The 19,776-nt window shown below is 47.4% G+C and overlaps 1 protein-coding gene across 1 annotated transcript in view; it reads left to right on the forward strand.

Moving 5' to 3' along the window:
- Positions 1 to 1,518: 1,518 nt before the first annotated feature.
- Positions 1,519 to 19,776, forward strand: part of LOC117525119 (gonadotropin-releasing hormone receptor-like) — a 33,306-nt gene continuing 15,048 nt past the window's right edge. The window contains exons 1-2 of the mRNA XM_034186960.1: positions 1,519 to 2,106; positions 16,846 to 17,041. Coding sequence (XP_034042851.1) covers positions 1,558 to 2,106; positions 16,846 to 17,041 — 745 coding nt within the window. The 5' untranslated portion in view covers positions 1,519 to 1,557. The remainder of the gene's footprint in view (positions 2,107 to 16,845; positions 17,042 to 19,776) is intronic.

Consider the following 19,776-nt stretch of genomic DNA (forward strand, 5'->3'; position numbering starts at 1 on the left):
ATTACCTCCCAGCTGGATTACTGTAATGCACTTTCTTATGGAATTAGCCAGTCCTCCTTTGCACGTCTCCAGCTAGTTCAGAATGCTGCCGCCCGTCTGCTAACTGGTGCACGTAAGAGGGAGCACATTACACCTGTCCTGGCCTCCCTCCACTGGCTGCATGTGCATTTTAGAATTCTTTTTAAGATTCTTTTATTTGTTTTTAAATCTTTAAATGGCCTTGCCCCGCCCTACCTCTCTGAGCTGCTTCATTGTTATGCCCCTGCTCGCCACCTCAGTCATCCACAGTCCACGATTGCTTTTCCTTAGCCCATTGTAACCTTGTTTTTTTCTGTTTAGGTGTTAATGATGGCTTTCGTTTAGCTTTTCTGTATGTAAATCCCATTTCCTTTAGGCGGTTTCTTACAGTTCGGTCACAGACGTTGACTCCAGTTTCCTCCCATTCGTTCCTCATTTGTTTTGTTGTGCATTTTCGATTTTTGAGACATATTGCTTTGTTTCAGTTGACATCTCTCGTGTTGGAGCCATGATTCATGTCAGTCCACTTTGTGCAACAGCTCTCCAAAGTGTGATCACTCCTTTTTAGATGCAGACTAACGAGCAGATCTGATTTGATGCAGGTGTTAGTTTTGGGGATGAAAATTTACAGGGTGATTCCATAATTTATTCCTCAGAATTGAGTGAGTCCATATTTTTTTCCCTCTGCTTGGTCTAAAAAAGTAACCGTTACTGACTGCCACAATTTTTTTTCTTGATTTCTTATAGTGTTTCTTAAAGCCAGAACGTTGCCATTTGAAATGACTTTCGTTTTGTGTCATGTCTGTGATCTACTTTTTTCTACAAAATTAAACAACTGAATGAACATCCTCCGAGGCCGGTGATTCCATAATTTTTGCCAGGGGTTGTAGTAGTGTACTATATATTCTGTAAAAAAGCATTATGTTGCAATCTATAGGGTGTCTAAGTACTCAATAGGCATTGAGTGGTTCTTCAGCTGTATCTGGAGATCTTCTGTCTATAGTGTTCACAATGCAGCAGGAGTCTGGTCACTGAAGGAGAGCAACTTCCTGGGAAAATTCAAAGAATATAGACAACATACATGAAAATGGCAGTGTCATCTGAGGGACATTGCACAAAAATACATGAGAAATCCTTTCAAAAAGTCTACAGTTGCAAAATAGAAAACGTCATGGCATGTGTGGGTATGTGGATACGTGTCATCTGTGAACATATGGCTTAAAGGGGAGGTAAAACGGCTTACTTTTTAGTACATATTACAGCAACGCTTGGATAGAATGGATGAACTGATGTGTACATATAAAGTATTCAGATGCTGGGTGTGTTTTCCAGTTTTCTTTTGGTGTTGTAGTGTAACTGTTGAAATTTGTGAGTCTGCATGGTTTAGTTTCGTACGGTTTATGCATGGCAGTTTTAAGCGATAAGACGCTCAAGTATTTATTTATGGAATAAATACACTGACTCACTTTTTGTGTTTGCTGCCAGTGTTGAACTCGTAGTGGATGAGCAGAATGAGTCTTCCTCTGCGAGGCTCAGAAAATGAATTCCACTCTCACTGATCCCGCCCTCACGATGCACCACCTGACGACCGGATATCAACTGAACTCCAGTTACAACTGCTCCTGGCCATCTGCCAACTGGACTGGAGGGGGTGACACTATACAGCTGCCCACATTCACCACAGCGGCCAAAGTCAGAGTGGTCATTACCTTCATTCTGTGTGGCATATCGACCTTTTGCAACCTGGCCATGCTGTGGGTGGCATGCTGCAATGGCAATCGTAAATCTCATGTCAGGGTCCTGATAATCAATCTGACCTTTGCAGACCTGCTGGTGACCTTCATCGTGATGCCTATGGATGCCGTGTGGAACATCACAGTTCAGTGGCTTGCTGGAGACTTTGCCTGCAGGATTCTGATGTTTCTGAAGCTGCAAGCGATGTACTCATGCGCCTTTGTCACCGTGGTGATTAGCCTGGACCGACAGTCAGCCATTCTCAACCCGCTGGCTATCAATAAGGCCAAGAAGAGGAACAGAGTCATGCTGACGGTGGCGTGGGCCATGAGCTCCGTGTTGTCTGTCCCTCAGGTGAGGTCTGGTATCCCAGCTTAGGTTGTACATGTGTAAAACGAGACCGTTTATGTTAACAGAATCATGTTACATACTTGGTTTTTTTTTTAAATCAGAACATTTTATGGCCTGTCTGTCTCATTAATATTTCAGCAAAAAAAAAAAAAAAAAAAACTGTTTTAAGTCCAATGAAAGTGAACAAAAACAACGTATATTTAACAAAAGTGCACAGCTTGCTTTGTCAGCAGCTGGATGATCTAAAAAATATTTGGACCTGGTCTATAGTGTTGATTTTAGTGTCAAATTCTTCCCAGCATATAACAGCATTACAACCTGAAAGTATTCAGCTGTCATTCTTTGCATTGTGTTAGATTTGTCTCCAACGTATACACGAGAAAATGAGTACTTGTTTAATTGCTGTGCTGGTACTGAAAAACAGAGATGATCTTTCACAGGGGTCAAAGGTCAAAACAGGATTTTTCAGGAAAAAATATTTACTTTGAATCTTTGGATCTGTGAGTGCATTTAAACCCAACATCAGCTTTCTAGTAGTTTTGGGTGTTACCATGGCAACATGTCTGTTTCTGGCAAAGTGGACCACTGGACCCTATTTAAACTTGTATCATAGAAATATTTTGAAATTAAAATGAAGACCACACAACCGGCATTTCCTGAGATGTGACATATCCTCCAGGTGCATGGGCAAATGGGAGGACACAGCCACTTTACTTTTTATAGGAACATGGCTTGCATCCACACTTATTTTACCAATCTGAGATGGAATGAGTTGATTGGCCATTTAAAAGTTAGACAAAATTATTTGAAAATGGGTTGAGAATTTCCCATTTTCCTAGATCAGTGTCAATTAGGCAGCAGGTGTGTTAAATCGAGATCTGTTCAAAAGACATTTTTTCATTTCACCATATTTGGATGTTTATGCAACACACAGACTCATCAGTTTTTTTTGGTGGGGGGGTGTTTAAGGGATCAATGATAATTACTGCATCTGCATGTGGGTCATAACCAGTGTTTTACAGGTTCTTCTTATATGTATATTTATTTATTTTATGGTGCATTTCAATGAAGTAATGTCATAAGTCATAAATAATTTTTTAGTGTGACAAATATTTGTACATAATATATACAATTGCACACCACAGGCACCTATTATACCACTTTAAATCACAATATATACCACTTAAAATCATAAAACCAAGATGAAATCATAAAATCAAACATGAAACCATAAAATCAACAACCAAAGCACAAACAAGGTCAAAATAGTTTACACTAGACACTGACAGTATTCTCAGTAAAACAGTCAGATTTTGTAGAGACTTTCAAGTCCAGACTTAAGACGCACTTATTTTCCCTTTCCTATGGCTAGCATACTGGCATAGTAAGGCACTATGCTTTCTGCTCTTTTAGATTCATTTATTAGCACACGGCCTCAACTTTATCTAAAGTCTGGGTCTTTTATTGAAGCTTAGGCCTAGTAGCTGGCAATCACCTTAGTATTTTTCTGTTTTTCTTGTTGCATAATGCTGACACATTATTACTGTATTTGTTGTCTTTCTGCCACCTGATTCTGTTTTTTCTCTCTGTTTGAGGTGCAGCTCCATCCAGAGATGGGAGTGGGTGTCTTCTTCTGCAAGCCTCCCATCCTGTTCACCAACATGGACGCCCAAATATTTCCTGTATATTTGTATTGTCAATTGTGTCGTTTTTTTTTTGTTTTTTGTTTTTTAGTCTTTTATTTACATATAGTGCTGAGTGCACTTTTTAAGGAGTAGCTTTTTAATTTTGTTGTACTGTGTATACTATGTATGCCGTGTATAATGACAATAAAGGCTTTCTATTTCTATTTCTATTTCTAGCATGGCCCAAGTGGTGGAGGGTCACCCCTTTGAGTCTGGTCTACTTGAGGTTTCTACCTCAAATCATCAGAGGGAGTTTTTCTTTACCACTGTCGCTGTTGTGTGGGCCGCTGAAGAGGAGGTACTGCTGGCCCACCACCACAAGATGGCGCCCTGCTTGAAGTGCGGGCTTCAAGCACGAGAGGGCGTCGGAGCAACCAGGAGTGACAGCTGTCACTCATCATCCGTACCAGCTGTCACTCATCACCACCACCATAAAGGCCGGACTGCAACTCCACCTCCCCGCCGAGAAATCAGCTACCATTCAGGTAATTTCTCTGTTGACTCAAACCGTTGAGTGATAATCTGAACTTCTTTTGCAGCCGTTATCCTGTGGTGTTCTGCCTTATCTGTGGGATTGGCGTTTGGTGTGACAGCGACGGCTTCGCCTCACACCCCAAACCAGATAAGTGGTTTAAACAGGAGCTGCACGAGTGTGTGATTGGAGGTGGAGGTTCTCCCTCCTTTACTGAACACTGACTGTGGGATTACTGAGTGTGCGAACTCACACTCATCAGGACTGTCTCTGTTTTCTGCCAGCAGTACCGGGTCTGACTGCTGAAGACAGCTGCCACCTGGGGCGCAGGGCTTGGCGGCTCCGGTGTTCTTCAGCTCCGTTGGTGGTGGAAGCTGTGTGGGGATCCAGCTCTTCTCTCGCCAGGCGTCTTCTATCGTCGAGCCTGCCCACACGTCACCTGGTGTATGATTGACAGTCCACCAAATTGTTATTGTCTGTACGTCGTTGTGCGATTCACAACATTAAATTGTTACTTTTGGCTTATCCATTGTCCGTTCATTAACGCCCCCTGTTGTGGGTCCGTGGCACGTCACTTTCACAACAGGATTTCTCGGCCAGCGTCATGGATCCCGAGGGGCGTCAACCATCGCTTGAACAGCCAATGGAAGAGCGAGGTGCACAGGCGCCAGCAGGAGGCGTGTTGGGTGAGCTGCAGCACATCTTAACCGCCTTTACCGCTCGGTTGGACTTAGTTACCGAGCAGAGCAGTGTTCTCAATCGTAGGATAGAGGCTCTCACTGCCCAGGTGGAAGCGCGTGCTCAGGGCGCTGCTGCAGCACCTCCTCCTGCTGACCGTGTGCCAGAAACAGACATTCCGCTGGTCGTTCAATGAACCCCCCCACCGTCCCCTGAAGCATACATAAGCTCTCCGGAGCCGTACGGAGGCTGTGTGGAGACGTGCGCGGACTTCTTGATGCAGTGCTCGCTCGTCTTTTCACAGCGTCCCGTCATGTACGCGTCAGATGCTAGCCGGGTGGCTTACGTTATAAATTTGCTTCGAGGAGAGGCACGCGCCTGGGCTACGGCGCTTTGGGAGCAGAATTCACGGCTCCTAACGGTATATACTGAGTTTGTGAGGGAGTTCCGACAGGTGTTCATAGAGGCGAGACCACTTCAAGTGTGCTGCTGTCGATACGGCAGGGGCGTCGGAGCGCAGCGAAGTATGCAGTCGACTTCCGTATCGCGGCAGCGTGAGCCGGCTGGAATGCTGTTGCGCTTCGCGCCGACTTTGTAAACGGACTGTCTCTGGTCCTTAAGGAGCACCTGGTGGCGAAGGACGAGCCGCGGGATTTTGATGGGCTTATCGACCTGGTTATACGGTTAGACAACCGATTAACGGAACACCGACGGCAGCGAGACAAGGGGCGTGGTCAGGAACAAGCCGTCCCTCTTCCTCCCGGGTCTGAAAGACTTCCCCACGCTCCACTGCCAGGGCTCTCCACGTGACAACAGCTCCCCCTGCTGACGTTGCTATGGAAACGAGCAGGGCCAAAAAACGATCAGATCAGAGACAAAGGAGGCTGATCCGTGGAGAGTGTTTTCTCTGCAGCTCTACTGAGCACACACAGAGAGAATGCCCCAAACGGTCAAAACAGCAGCACTCGTCCTTAGAGACTGGGCTAAGGGTGGGTCACAACACCCACGTGGGGAAACCCCGACGATCTGCACGAATCCCAGTCACGATCCTGAGTGGGGATCAAACCCTTCACGCCCCAGCACTGGTGGACACGGGGTCGGAGGGGAATCTGCTGGATAGCAGATGGGCAAAGGAGGTTGGGCTCCCTCTAGTGGCCTTACCGTCACCATTGTCGGTGCGGGCACTAGATGGCACCCTTCTTCCACTAATCACACACCAGACTCAGCCAGTGACATTGGTGGTGTCTGGGAATCACAGGGAGGAGATTGTGTTTTATGTAACACCTTCTACCTCCCGAATGATTTTGGGTTTTCCATGGGTGTTAAAACACAATCCCCGGATTGATTGGCCGTCTGGGGTTGTGGTTCAGTGGAGCGAAACCTGCCACCGGGAGTGTTTAGGATCCTCGGTTCCACCCGGTGTGACAGCTAAGGAGGAGGTTTTAATCCCCCCCAATCTGGCGGCGGTGCCGGCTGAGTACCACGACCTTGCTGACGTCTTCAGCAAGGATCTGGCACTCACGCTGCCCCCGCACCGTCCGTACGATTGTGCCATTGATTTGATACCGGGCGCTGAGTACCCGTCCAGCAGGCTGTACAACCTCTCACGTCCGGAACGCGAATCAATGGAGACCTACATCCGGGACTCGTTAGCTGCCGGGTTGATCCGGAACTCCACCTCCCCGATGGGTGCTGGTTTCTTTTTTGTGGGCAAGAAGGACGGCGGACTCCGTCCATGCATTGATTACAGAGGGCTGAACGAGATCACGGTTCGCAACCGATACCCATTACCTCTGTTGGATTCAGTGTTCACGCCCCTGCATGGAGCCCAAATCTTCACGAAATTGGATCTTAGGAATGCTTATCACCTGGTTCGGATCCGGGAGGGAGACGAGTGGAAGATGGCATTTAACACCCCGTTAGGTCACTTTGAGTACCTGGTCATGCCGTTCGGCCTCACCAATGCGCCCGCGACGTTCCAAGCATTGGTTAATGACGTCTTGCGGGACTTCCTGCATCGGTTTGTCTTCGTATATCTAGACGATATACTCATCTTTTCTCCGGATCCTGAGACCCATGTCAAGCATGTACGTCAGGTCCTACAGTGGTTGTTGGAGAACCGGCTGTTTGTGAAGGGCGAGAAGTGTGAGTTCCACCGCACTTCTTTGTCCTTCTTGGGGTTCATCATCTCCTCCAACTCCGTCGCCCCTGATCCGGCCAAGGTTGCGGCGGTGAGAGATTGGCCCCAACCAACGAACCGTAGGAAACTACAACAGTTCCTCGGTTTTGCAAATTTCTACCGGAGGTTCATCAAGGGCTACAGTCAGGTAGTTAGCCCCCTGACAGCCCTGACCTCCACAAAAGTCCCCTTCACCTGGTCGGATCGGTGCGAAGCCGCGTTTAGGGAGTTGAAACGCCGGTTCTCGACTGCACCGGTTCTGGTGCAGCCCGATCGCAAGCGCCAGTTTGTTGTTGAAGTGGATGCCTCTGACTCAGGGATAGGAGCCGTGCTGTCCCAGAGCGGGGAGTCCGACAAGGTTCTCCATCCTTGTGCCTACTTTTCCCGCAGGTTGACCCCAGCTGAACGGAACTATGACGTCGGCAATCGGGAACTTCTTGCGGTGAAGGAGGCTCTTGAGGAGTGGAGACACCTGTTGGAGGGAGCATCGGTACCATTTGCGGTTTTCACGGACCATCGGAACCTGGAGTACATCCGGACCGCGAAGCGTCTGAACCCCAGGCAAGCCCGCTGGTCGCTGTTCTTCGGGCGTTTTGACTTCTGGATCACCTACCGCCCCGGGACAAAGAACCAACGATCTGACGCCCTGTCCCGGGTGCACGAAGAGGAGGTCAAGACCGAGCTGTCAGACCCCCCTGAAACCATCATCCCCGAGTCCACTGTCGTGGCCGCCCTTACCTGGGACGTGGAGAAGACCGTCCGGGAGGCCCTGACACGGAGCTCGGACCCGGGGACCGGTCCGAAGAACAAACTGTACGTCCCACCAGAGGCCAGGGCTGCGGTCCTTGACTTCTGTCACGGTTCCAAGCTCTCCTGTCACCCAGGGGTGCGAAGGACCGTGGCAGTGGTCCGGCAGCGCTTCTGGTGGGCATCTATGGAAGCTGACGTCCGGGAGTATGTCCAGGCCTGCACCACCTGTGCCAGGGTCAAAGCCGACCACCACAAGGCCCAAGGCCTCCTCCAGCCTCTGCCTGTGCCTCGTCGCCCCTGGTCTCATATCGGCCTGGACTTTGTCACGGGCCTCCCGCCGTCCCAGGGAAACACCACCATCTTAACAATAGTGGACCGGTTCTCCAAGGCGGCCCACTTCGTGGCCCTCCCGAAGCTCCCGATGGCCCAGGAGACTGCAGACCTCCTGGTCCACCACGTCATGCGTCTGCATGGGATTCCATCAGACATTGTCTCGGATCGCGGTCCTCAGTTCTCCTCCCAGGTCTGGCGGGGTTTCTGTAGGGAACTGGGGGCCACCGTCAGTCTCTCCTCTGGGTACCACCCCCAGACGAACGGGCAGGCAGAGCGGACTAACCAGGAACTGGAGCAGGCCCTCCGTTGCGTGACCTCCGCACACCCGACGGCCTGGAGTGACCATCTGGCCTGGATCGAGTACGCTCATAACAGCCAAGTCTCGTCTGCCACCAGCCTCTCCCCATTTGAAGTGTGTTTGGGGTACCAGCCCCCATTGTTCCCGCTAGTGGAGGGAGAGGTCGGGGTGCCCTCGGTCCAGGCCCATCTGAGAAGGTGCCGTCGGGTGTGGCGTACCGCCCGCTCTGCCCTGCTCAAAGCCCGGACGAGGGCCAAGAACCATGCAGACCGCCGGCGTGCCCCGGCCCCTGCGTATCAGCCTGGGCAGGAGGTTTGGCTTTCCACAAAGGACATTCCCCTGCAAGTGGAATCCCAAAAGTTGAAGGACAGATACATTGGACCTTTCCCCATCCTCAAAGTCCTCAGTCCAGCCGCAGTGAAGCTGAAGCTGCCAGCTTCACTGCGGATCCACCCGGTTTTCCATGTGTCACACATCAAACCTCACCACGTTTCGCCCCTCTGTACCCCCGGACCGGCGCCGGCTCCTGCCCGGATCATCGACGGGGAGCCGGCTTGGACCGTGCGCCGGCTCCTGGATGTCCGTCGGAAGGGCCGGGGGTTCCAGTATTTAGTGGACTGGGAGGGGTATGGACCCGAAGAACGCTCCTGGGTGAAGAGGAGCTTCATCCTGGACCCGGCCCTCCTGGCCGACTTCTACCGCCGCCACCCGGACAAGCCTGGTCGGGCGCCAGGAGGCGCCCGTTCAGGGGGGGGTCCTGTTGTGTGGGCCGCTGAAGAGGAGGTACTGCTGGCCCACCACCACAAGATGGCGCCCTGCTTGAAGTGCGGGCTTCAAGCACGAGAGGGCGTTGGAGCAACCAGGAGTGACAGCTGTCACTCATCATCCGTACCAGCTGTCACTCATCCACTACTCATCACCACCACCATAAAGGCCAGACTGCAACTCCACCTCCCCGCCGAGAAATCAGCTACCATTCAGGTAATTTCTCTGTTGACTCAAACCGTTGAGTGATAATCTGAACTTCTTTTGCAGCCGTTATCCTGTGGTGTTCTGCCTTATCTGTGGGATTGGCATTTGGTGTGACAGCGATGGCTTCCCCTCACACCCCAAACCAGATAAGTGGTTTAAACAGGAGCTGCACGAGTGTGTGATTGGAGGTGGAGGTTCTCCCTCCTTTACTGAACACTGACTGTGGGATTACTGAGTGTGCGAACTCACACTCATCAGGACTGTCTCTGTTTTCTGCCAGCAGTACCGGGTCTGACTGCTGAAGACAGCGGCCACCTGGGGCGCAGGGCTTGGCGGCTCCGGTGTTCTTCAGCTCCGTTGGTGGTGGAAGCTGTGTGGGGATCCAGCTCCTCTCGCCAGGCGTCTTCTATCGTCGAGCCTGCCCACACGTCACCTGGTGTATGATTGACAGTCCACCAAATTGTTATTGTCTGTACGTCGTTGTGCGATTCACAACATTAAATTGTTACTTTTGGCTTATCCATTGTCTGTTCATTAACGCCCCCTGTTGTGGGTCCGTGGCACGTCACTTTCACAACAGTTGCCTCTGTGCTTGCTCTAGGGGTTGGTAAGGTTAGACCTTACTTGTATGAAGTGCCTTGAGGAAACTTTGTTGTGATTTGGCACTTTTTGAATGAAAATAAATTGAATTGAAATTGAATTGAATTGACAGTAGGAACTCTGGCAGACCATTCTATAGCCACGACTCTTTTACTGAAGAAATAGTTTCTGCTGTTATAATGACATCTGGCTACTGTAAAGATATGAGAGTGACCTCACAATTTAACATAACCTCTTGCAAAGAAAGTCTCAGTGTTGACAGCTTCTATTTTAAACACCTCAATAAGATCTCCTCTTGGTCTACAATCTTCTACCACTGTTATTTTAAGTCAGTGCAGCTAATTTGGGCACGAACTTCAAGACTCAACTCTGGACCTTAACAAGAACAGCTTTGTCTTTTTGCGAGATCCATCTTTGTCTTTTTGTGAGAACCAGGCCTGAACACAATATTCAGTGGAATACTGTATTAATATTGTGTGTGTGGCAAGGATTTTTGCTGCCAAAATAAAGAACTTTTCAATTCTTCTTATTAAAACCCAACTGCCATTTTCAGCTCAACATAACAGTAAATTATCTCCATCTGTCTATAGGCAGTCTTGGATTACCAGTGATAAAGCTGAGTGATAACATATTGTATCATGTGCAAAATTGTTTAGCTTAGCTGTAATTACATAAAGAGGGTAAAATGAATGAACATAATAAAGACAAAGCATCAACGAAATGCAGACCGACCAAATGCAAAAATAACCTTGGTGGTTGTAGTAAGAGCTTTTTTCCTCCCTCTTTCTTTACTAGTGTGAGACTGGGCTTTTGATTTAATTTGCATTTTCATTCATTTCTCCGTAAATACCCAAATGGATCTTTCTGGAAAAAAAAAAATCAAGCACATTTACAGTAATAATGTGTATGAATGTATTATACAAAGAGATAAAGGTTCAGATCCAATGCAACAAAATATGTTGTCATACAGAGCTTACAATAAGAATTCATATCACTGAAAGCGATATTTCAAAAACTGTGATCTGCTAAATGCCACTATTGGCATGCATGAAAACACTTATGCCTTATTCTTGTTTTTTTTTGTTTGTTTGTTTGTTTCACAAAACTGACAACATTTAATTTCTACTGAAATCCAAACATTATATTGTCAGTTTGTTTTTGAAGCATCTTGTAAAATTACAGGTCATTTTAAAGGACATGACACACCGAAATCATAATTTAGATTTAGGCTGTTAGTGACCATCTGATGATCCACCGGGATTACTTTGTGCACTTCCGTAAACTGGTTTCAAATTATACGACATTCGCAACAAACAGCTACAGAGACTTCCAAAAACAAAGTACTCCTGAGTACTCGTGTGTTTCTGACAGCAGTGACGTGACTATTATAAGTGTCCCAGCGTGCGCTTGAATGGAATGTAGCTGCTAACGTTAAGAATGAAGGCACAGATTAATTCCAAAATTTACACAAGTGTGATGTTGTGTTATGATGACTTGTTTTTAAGTGATAACTGTTCACTTTGATGCAGTCACGGTAAAAGCAGCAGCAGCCCTGAGAAGGTTTAGTGCACCTGCACGGCCATTAGCCATTAACGCAGCCAGTGTGATTCAGCGCAACAAACGTGACATTTGGGCGGGTGCTGTTCACACTGCCATCCAGTAGATGGCAGTGTTCTATGCATTTTGACCCATCTACTGAATGGCACTGTGAATAGCACCCGCCCAAATATCATATGGTCATTGCGCTGAATCACATTTAACAGAATTTTCAGTTTTGCAAATACCTTTTTTTTACAAATGAAAATACGCATGTCGCACGCAGAGAACTGCAGAGTGAGATGTTTTCCGGAGATACACCTGTTAACTCGCTCAGAGAGAGCAATAAAAAAAACATCAGAGACCACAAATTATGAGTTCATGTGCGCAGAGAGACTAACAGTCATTAATACTTTGATGTTGTGTTGCTCACTGGGATGTTAAAAAACATGCAACATGTCCTTCAATAAAGAACATATTTATCTGGGGAGAATTCCGAAATGCATATTTTATTTTATTTTTGATGATGTCTGCAGGAGGGCATGCGTGTGCGCATGCATGAGCTTTTGAAAAGACTTGAAGTTATCTTTGACCTTAGGTGATATGTGCGCATGTAGCGTAAATCTGTGGCGTGTACGCTGACGTCCATGAGATGTCATAAATCATTTTGGAGGTGTTATCTGGTTAGAAAAACAGCATTTTTAGTTTTAGAAATGCTTATTTGTTAGTAGTTTTACATAATACATGAGAAACATCTTAGATTTATACAGAAATGCACCAGTTTTGGAGCATTTCTGTCTTGGATTAGCAACCAGAGAGAGACCAGCCAGCAGATGTCACTGTGTCTCTCTGATTGCACCGTGTGCTTAAAACAATCCCTCATGCAAGTTTGGGAAGCCCCCGCGTGATCTATGATGTCACTGTCATCGTTCTTTACTGTCACTGCCATAAGTAGTTCAAGGCCGTCTGTTCTTTTGAAATTTTACCTGTCTGGAACTTTCTATTAATTTTTTCTATCGAACGTGAATTTTGATCATATTGGTAATGTCATATTGAGAATGCCCTTTCAAAAGTTAATAAATAAAATTGTAGTAGTGGCAAAGAAAATTCCTTTTATGCTTTAAATGTTATGTGTCGGACGCAGCTCGGAGAACCGACCAGCGTTTGAAGGACCCAGTATGAAATAAGCAGAGCACGGTACAAAGGCTAACAGAATTTAATACATAACAGTGATGTGATACAAAACAACAAAAGAGTGTGCGGTCTGGCGTGGTGGTGATACGGTGCGCTCCCAGCAGCGCTAACGGTCCGGAGCCAGAAGCCGTTCGGACCCAAGGACCCCGCCGACACCCCCCAGGTGGCCGCAACAAACCGAGTCTGTGAAAGAAGGAACCATTATGTGAGTCCACACTCTACACACAGAGAGACCACTCAAAGGTGTACATAAACAGCAAACACTTCCTGGCTTAATTACTAATCAGCTTCCCAACCTGCAGGCATGGAACATCCAGTTCACAAAACTCCACTGCAGTGGAAGCCGATACATGACTAACGTACAGCTCAGTATAATAAGGTGTGAGGGACACCACATTTACTGACTGTATAAACGTTAGTCACAAAATCTAACGTACCTCAGGAAGTGTGCTGACGAGCGTGAGACCTCACCCCCTCCTCTTTCACAGACCGTGCATCAAACCCTGGACGTTCTCTGCATCCACTGATGATGAGATGGCTCCCGAGACGACGATCTCACCCGTCTGGTCACAAGGTCGAGTCTCTGGCAAATACACACTGTATACTCCAGTCTTAAATGCCACCATGTTCCAATCCATATAGATGCACCACAGCTGTGAGTCCTGACGAGCCGCAGGTGATCAGGGTGAGGTCCTGATAACCTCAGCTACACAGCCACTCAGTCCCAAATGCAAGCCACCTGGAAGGAAAACCAAAAGACAGAAACAAAAAGGCAGCCAGGCCCCCCAGCCATACAACAGTACCCCACCCTCACGGGAAGCCTCCCGGCGACCACACAAACCTGGCCCAGGAGAAATACCCCCCTCCAGGGACCATGGCTGGAAACCGCATCTGCATTCGTCTTCCAACAGAATGGTTGATGTCCTCTCCTCTGGCTGCATCCTTGCCTTTGTTTCAGTCAGTCATTTAGCACAGGTGTGGCCAGGAGTTCTTAAACCTGTGCGGTCAGCCTTTATCCAACCATGTTCGGTCTTTAGTCATAAAACAAAAAAGACAAACACAAACAACCAAAACACCCCCCCTCCCCAGGGGACCGTCCCATCAAACCCCGGGAAGAGGAGAAAAGAAAAACCCCAAACTTAAGCTTACAAATAAAAGTGCTAAAACACCCCCCCCGCCCCCAAATGACATGTAGGGACCAACACCCCCCAGAGGACTTCCCGCCAGCTCCAGGAGTAATAACCACAGCCGAGGTCCCTCTGGGATCAAACGTCACCCACGGGGACTCCCAGCGCCTCCCAGAGGACCACTCGTCAACCCCAGGAGACGCCTCCCCTCATGACCAACGGACCCAGCCCCGGCCGTCTATGGCTAGATGGACCCACAGCCCTTTCCCCCCCAGAGGACACCACAGTCAAACCCTGAGGGCGGAAACTGGGGGGAAAAACAAGAAGAGAGAGAAAAAAAAACATACAAACAAAACAACCCCAACCCCACCCCCTTGGCGCAGTGGAAACTGGAAGCACGTCCAGTGTCACCAACCGGAAACTGGGGGGAAAAACAAGAAGAGAGAAAAAAAAAACATACAAACAAAACAACCCCAACCCCACCCCCTTGGCGCAGTGGAAACTGGAAGCACGTCCAGTGTCACCAACCGTGACTATACCCCAGAAGCCAACCGGGAGGAGTGGAACAGCGGTTATGGCAAACGGCACAAAACGGCGCCACTCCTCCGACTTCTACACCAGCCACTAGCTGCGGGTATATCCCACTGCCCCAAACCTCAGCCACGCCGATGGCAGACGGCCAAAGGCGTGCTGAAGCCGGAGGTGGAACAGGGAATCAAAAAACACCCCCCCCCCCCCCCAGGTGCAGAGGTTACCCGGGAAACGCCCAGTATAACCAAACTGCACCACTCCAGCAACGCCGACACTACGGCTCACCTGGCTGGAGCCAGAGGAGAAGAGAGGGAAGAAAAAGAAAATACCCCAAACCCCCCCCCCTCCCGGGTGCAGAGGCTACCTGGGAAATGCCCAGCACAACCAAACTGCACCCCTCCAGCAACGCCGACACTACGGCTCACCCGGCTGGAGTCAGAGGAGAAGAGAGGGCATAACAAAAACAAACAAAAAAAAGAAAAAAAAAACCCAAGTACCACCCCATCACCCCCCAGGGGACCGTCCCATCAAACCCTGGGGAGGTGAAACAAAAATAAAGACTAACAGACCAACATACAGTTGTTTGGGTCCTTTTTTTTTTTTTTTTTGTCTTCTTAGACAGGCTGCAGGGTCACAACCCCAGACACAAAGTGGAAAAAAAAAATAAATCCCACACAAAAAACAACTCAAAAAACACCCACACGAAATGAACTAACACAAAACAAATCAGTGACGTATACCGTTAAGCTCAAACAAATCGAACACACCTGTTCTAACTTAAGAGCTTAACGGTAATGTGACTAAGTCACCAAAAGAGGGAGCCAAAGTGCTAAAAATGAAAAAAAACCCTTTGGTGACAGAAAACAAACGAGCTGCATCTCCGTGCGCAGCTGTGTGCAACACACAACCAAAATGTGCTCAACTAAATAACGCCGGAGCTGATACAACAGACGCAGTAGTTATCTTTATCCGGGGAAACGGGGCTACAACTGTAACACAGGAAGCTCAGCGACCCGTGCCACAGAGCTCCGCCGTGCGCGTTCACCCATTACAGACACACTCTTGCAGCTCCCGTTTAAACCTCTTATCCGGTCGGAGCCGTCGCCAGTCACACTCCACCACGACCCACGGATAAGGCACAACACAGGAACACGGCTGCAAGAGAGCACAAATCAGTATTCAGCAATGGGTCTCAAACACGCACCATCCGGGCGGAGAGCACCCGCAACTGATCCAGATAACTACTGAACGTCTGCTGCCGCCTTCCCGGCGCGTTACCGTCTCTGCTACCGCTGGGTCCGTGATGTTTGGCCAGAGACTACTGTTATGTGTCGGACGCAGCTCGGAGAACCGACCAGCGTTTGAAGGACCCAGTATGAAATAAGCAGAGCACGGTACAAAGGCTAACAGAATTTAATACATAACAGTGATGTGATACAAAACAACAAAAGAGTGTGCGGTCTGGCGTGGTGGTGATACGGTGCGCTCCCAGCAGCGCTAACGGTCCGGAGCCAGAAGCCGTTCGGACCCAAGGACCCCGCCGACACCCCCCAGGTGGCCGCAACAAACCGAGTCTGTGAAAGAAGGAACCATTATGTGAGTCCACACTCTACACACAGAGAGACCACTCAAAGGTGTACATAAACAGCAAACACTTCCTGGCTTAATTACTAATCAGCTTCCCAACCTGCAGGCATGGAACATCCAGTTCACAAAACTCCACTGCAGTGGAAGCCGATACATGACTAACGTACAGCTCAATATAATAAGGTGTGAGGGACACCACATTTACTGACTGTATAAACGTTAGTCACAAAATCTAACGTACCTCAGGAAGTGTGCTGACGAGCGTGAGACCTCACCCCCTCCTCTTTCACAGACCGTGCATCAAACCCTGGACGTTCTCTGCATCCACTGATGATGAGATGGCTCCCGAGACGACGATCTCACCCGTCTGGTCACAAGGTCGAGTCTCTGGCAAATACACACTGTATACTCCAGTCTTAAATGCCACCATGTTCCAATCCATATAGATGCACCACAGCTGTGAGTCCTGACGAGCCGCAGGTGATCAGGGTGAGGTCCTGATAACCTCAGCTACACAGCCACTCAGTCCCAAATGCAAGCCACCTGGAAGGAAAAACAAAAGACAGAAACAAAAAGGCAGCCAGGCCCCCCCAGCCATACAACATTAAATCTTAAAAAGCTCAGTGGTCCCGTAACTTTAAATTATCAAGCTACAGCATTTCCTGCATTTCACTTCTGATTCAGCCTCCAACACGTTCACACTAACATTCCAAATACTGATATGACAAATGCTCACATCTGAAAATGCTTTCTTTGACTGCACATTATTAATTATGTTTTTTCTCCTCCCCTATACTCAGATATTCCTTTTTCGAAATGTGACCATCAAAGACTTCACTCAGTGCACCACATGGGGCAGTTTTGTCACTCACTGGCATGAAACATCTTACAATATGTTCACGTTCTCCTGCCTGTTTCTGCTGCCGCTGGTCATCATGATCACTTGTTACACCAGGATCTTCCTTGAGATCTCCAAGCGACTGAAAACACACAACAGTAAGTTTGAACCATGGCTCAGTGCATCACTTCACATCCAGTGTTCAGCTCTTTTATCATATACTCTGCTGTCAGATGATAACACACACATTGTCAGGCAAGCGTGCGAGTGACAGCGAGGTGTTCAATTAAAAGAAACAGTGGTAAAATAAAAAAATACATACAATAAGGACAACAGCATGAGCTCATTCATGTGTGATGGCTTTGCTTCGCTCTGCAGATACAGGGGTGTGTCCAGGTCAGTCTCATTCTCTCAGCTGACACAGGGTGAACACAACGTGTTAAATGTAAACAAAGAACAATAAATAATACTCATATAACAATGATCAGCATGTCATGAGAGTCCAGACACACATGTGCATTGCTGTGCTGTGGCATGTTATGAGTTGATGGTAGATATGTGTTCTGCATCTGTGATTTGCAACAGACAGGTGGGCGTATCACAGACGAGTCGCAGCAGTTCAACTCTGTGTCATCACTGCTCACAGCTGGTAGAACACCACCTCGTAACACTCCACTGTGATGCAAACATGCCGAAATGCTTTCCTGAGGTGGTAAGAAATAAAAACACAAAACTCCTTCAGCAGCGCCTCAATGCGCGCTGCAGATGCTATCAGCCAGGCTGCTCCATGTGAATTTCTCCATCTGATCACATGACCGCTCAGCTAATGATCCAAATGCCACATCCACCACATGAGTGATAGTCTACATGACGCGGTGTCCTTTGGCGCACTGCACACTGGACAGCTGGACAAGTGGAGTCGGCTGATTGGTTCATGATCATTCAGTCATGTCAGTTCATTAATTCCTTGATTTATGTACAGAGAAACAGGGAACAGAGGGGCATTATTTCTTGTACCGTCTGCTCTTTATACCAGGAATTAAATATTTTAATGGACAAAAAGCAATACATTTCATCCGTCATTTCCAACACAGACCGTCACGTCATCAGGCATCAATTACACATCATAACAACAATAAGAGGAACAGGAAGAGTGCCAAAACAGTCACAGTATTTTTTCTTTTTTGTTATTTTATATTTTTTCTTTTTTTTTTACAGTGAGAACAGAATTGATTCATCCAGTAACTTGATTGTCTTGTATTTAAACAGTACATTAATTGTTCTTTTAATGTTCTGTGCTCTCTCATTATTTTGTCCTTAAATCATTTTCGCTGATTTATGTACATTTGCATGTCTAATTCCTTCCGCTGCTGTGTGAGTGCGATGTGGTGTCTCACCTCTAATGTGCTCGCAGTGTGTTCATGCGCACGCACAAGAGCATGCACGAAACCATTGCCGTGGGGTCGTCCACGCCTGTTCAGCCATGTGCCCCTCCCGAGAGTGGCTGGAATTTTTCAGGGGTCAGTAATTTTTTTTTCGCCCCTTTTCGGCCGGTTTCTGCCTCTTTCACCCAACTTTGTTTTATCTGTGAAGGGGCCATGAGATACTCGTGCGTAGAACGGGTAACTCAGCTAGTAATAATAATGAAGCTGTCTATGTTCATCAGGTGTTTTCATAAATTAGAGGTAGCTGTATATAAAAGCCATATTACACAGAGACAAGTAAGTAAGAGACAAGTAAAAAAATTGTTAGAGCAAATGTGTATCGTTTTTAATACTTTTATATATATTTTTGGACTTAGTCCTGGTTGATGGGTTCCCATGCATCCTGACACACATGGAAATTTAGAGCCCTGGATCCTAACCTAGGGCCCAATCTGTGGCCCGAGGCCCAGCCATGCATTCTGTAAAATCAAATCAAATCAAATCAATTCTATTTATATAGCGCCAAATCACAACAAACAGTTGCCCCAAGGCGCTTTATATTGTAAGGCAAAAGCCATACAATAATTACAGAAAAACCCCAACGGTCAAAACGACCCCCTGTGAGCAAACACTTGGCGACAGTGGGAAGGAAAAACTCCCTTTTAACAGGAAGAAACCTCCAGTAGAACCAGGCTCAGGGAGGGGCAGTCTTCTGCTAGGACTGGTTGGGGCTGAGGGGAGAGAATCAGGAAAAAGACATGCTGTGGAAGAGAGCAGAGATCAATCAATAATGATTAAATGCAGAGTGGTGCATACAGAGCAAAAAGAGAAAGAAACACAGTGCATCATGGGAACCCCCCCAGCAGTCTAAGTCTATAGCAGCATAACTAAGGGATGGTTCAGGGTCACCTGATCCAGCCCTAACTATAAGCTTTAGCAAAAAGGAAAGTTTTAAGCCTAATCTTAAAAGTAGAGAGGGTGTCTGTCTCCCTGATCTGAATTGGGAGCTGGTTTCACAGGAGAGGAGCCTGAAAGCTGAAGGCTCTGCCTCCCATTCTACTCTTAAAAACCCTAGGAACTACAAGTAAGCCTGCAGTCTGAGAGCGAAGTGCTCTATTGGGGTGATATGGTACTAAGAGGTCCCTAAGATAAGATGGGACCTGATTATTCAAAACCTTATAAGTAAGAAGAAGAATTTTAAATTCTATTCTAGAATTAACAGGAAGCCAATGAAGAGAGGCCAATATGGGTGAAATATGCTCTCTCCTTCTACAACCCCTGGCAAAAATTATGGAATCACCGGCCTCGGAGGATGTTCATTCTGTTGTTTAATTTTGTAGAAAAAAAGCAGATCACAGACATGACACAAAACTAAAGTCATTTCAAATGGCAACTTTCTGGCTTTAAGAAACACTATAAGAAATCAAGAAAAAAAGATTGCGGCAGTCAGTAACGGTTACTTTTTTAGA

This window comes from Thalassophryne amazonica, chromosome 2 (assembly GCF_902500255.1).
Source record: "Thalassophryne amazonica chromosome 2, fThaAma1.1, whole genome shotgun sequence".
NCBI classification, from domain to species: Eukaryota; Metazoa; Chordata; class Actinopteri; order Batrachoidiformes; family Batrachoididae; genus Thalassophryne; species Thalassophryne amazonica.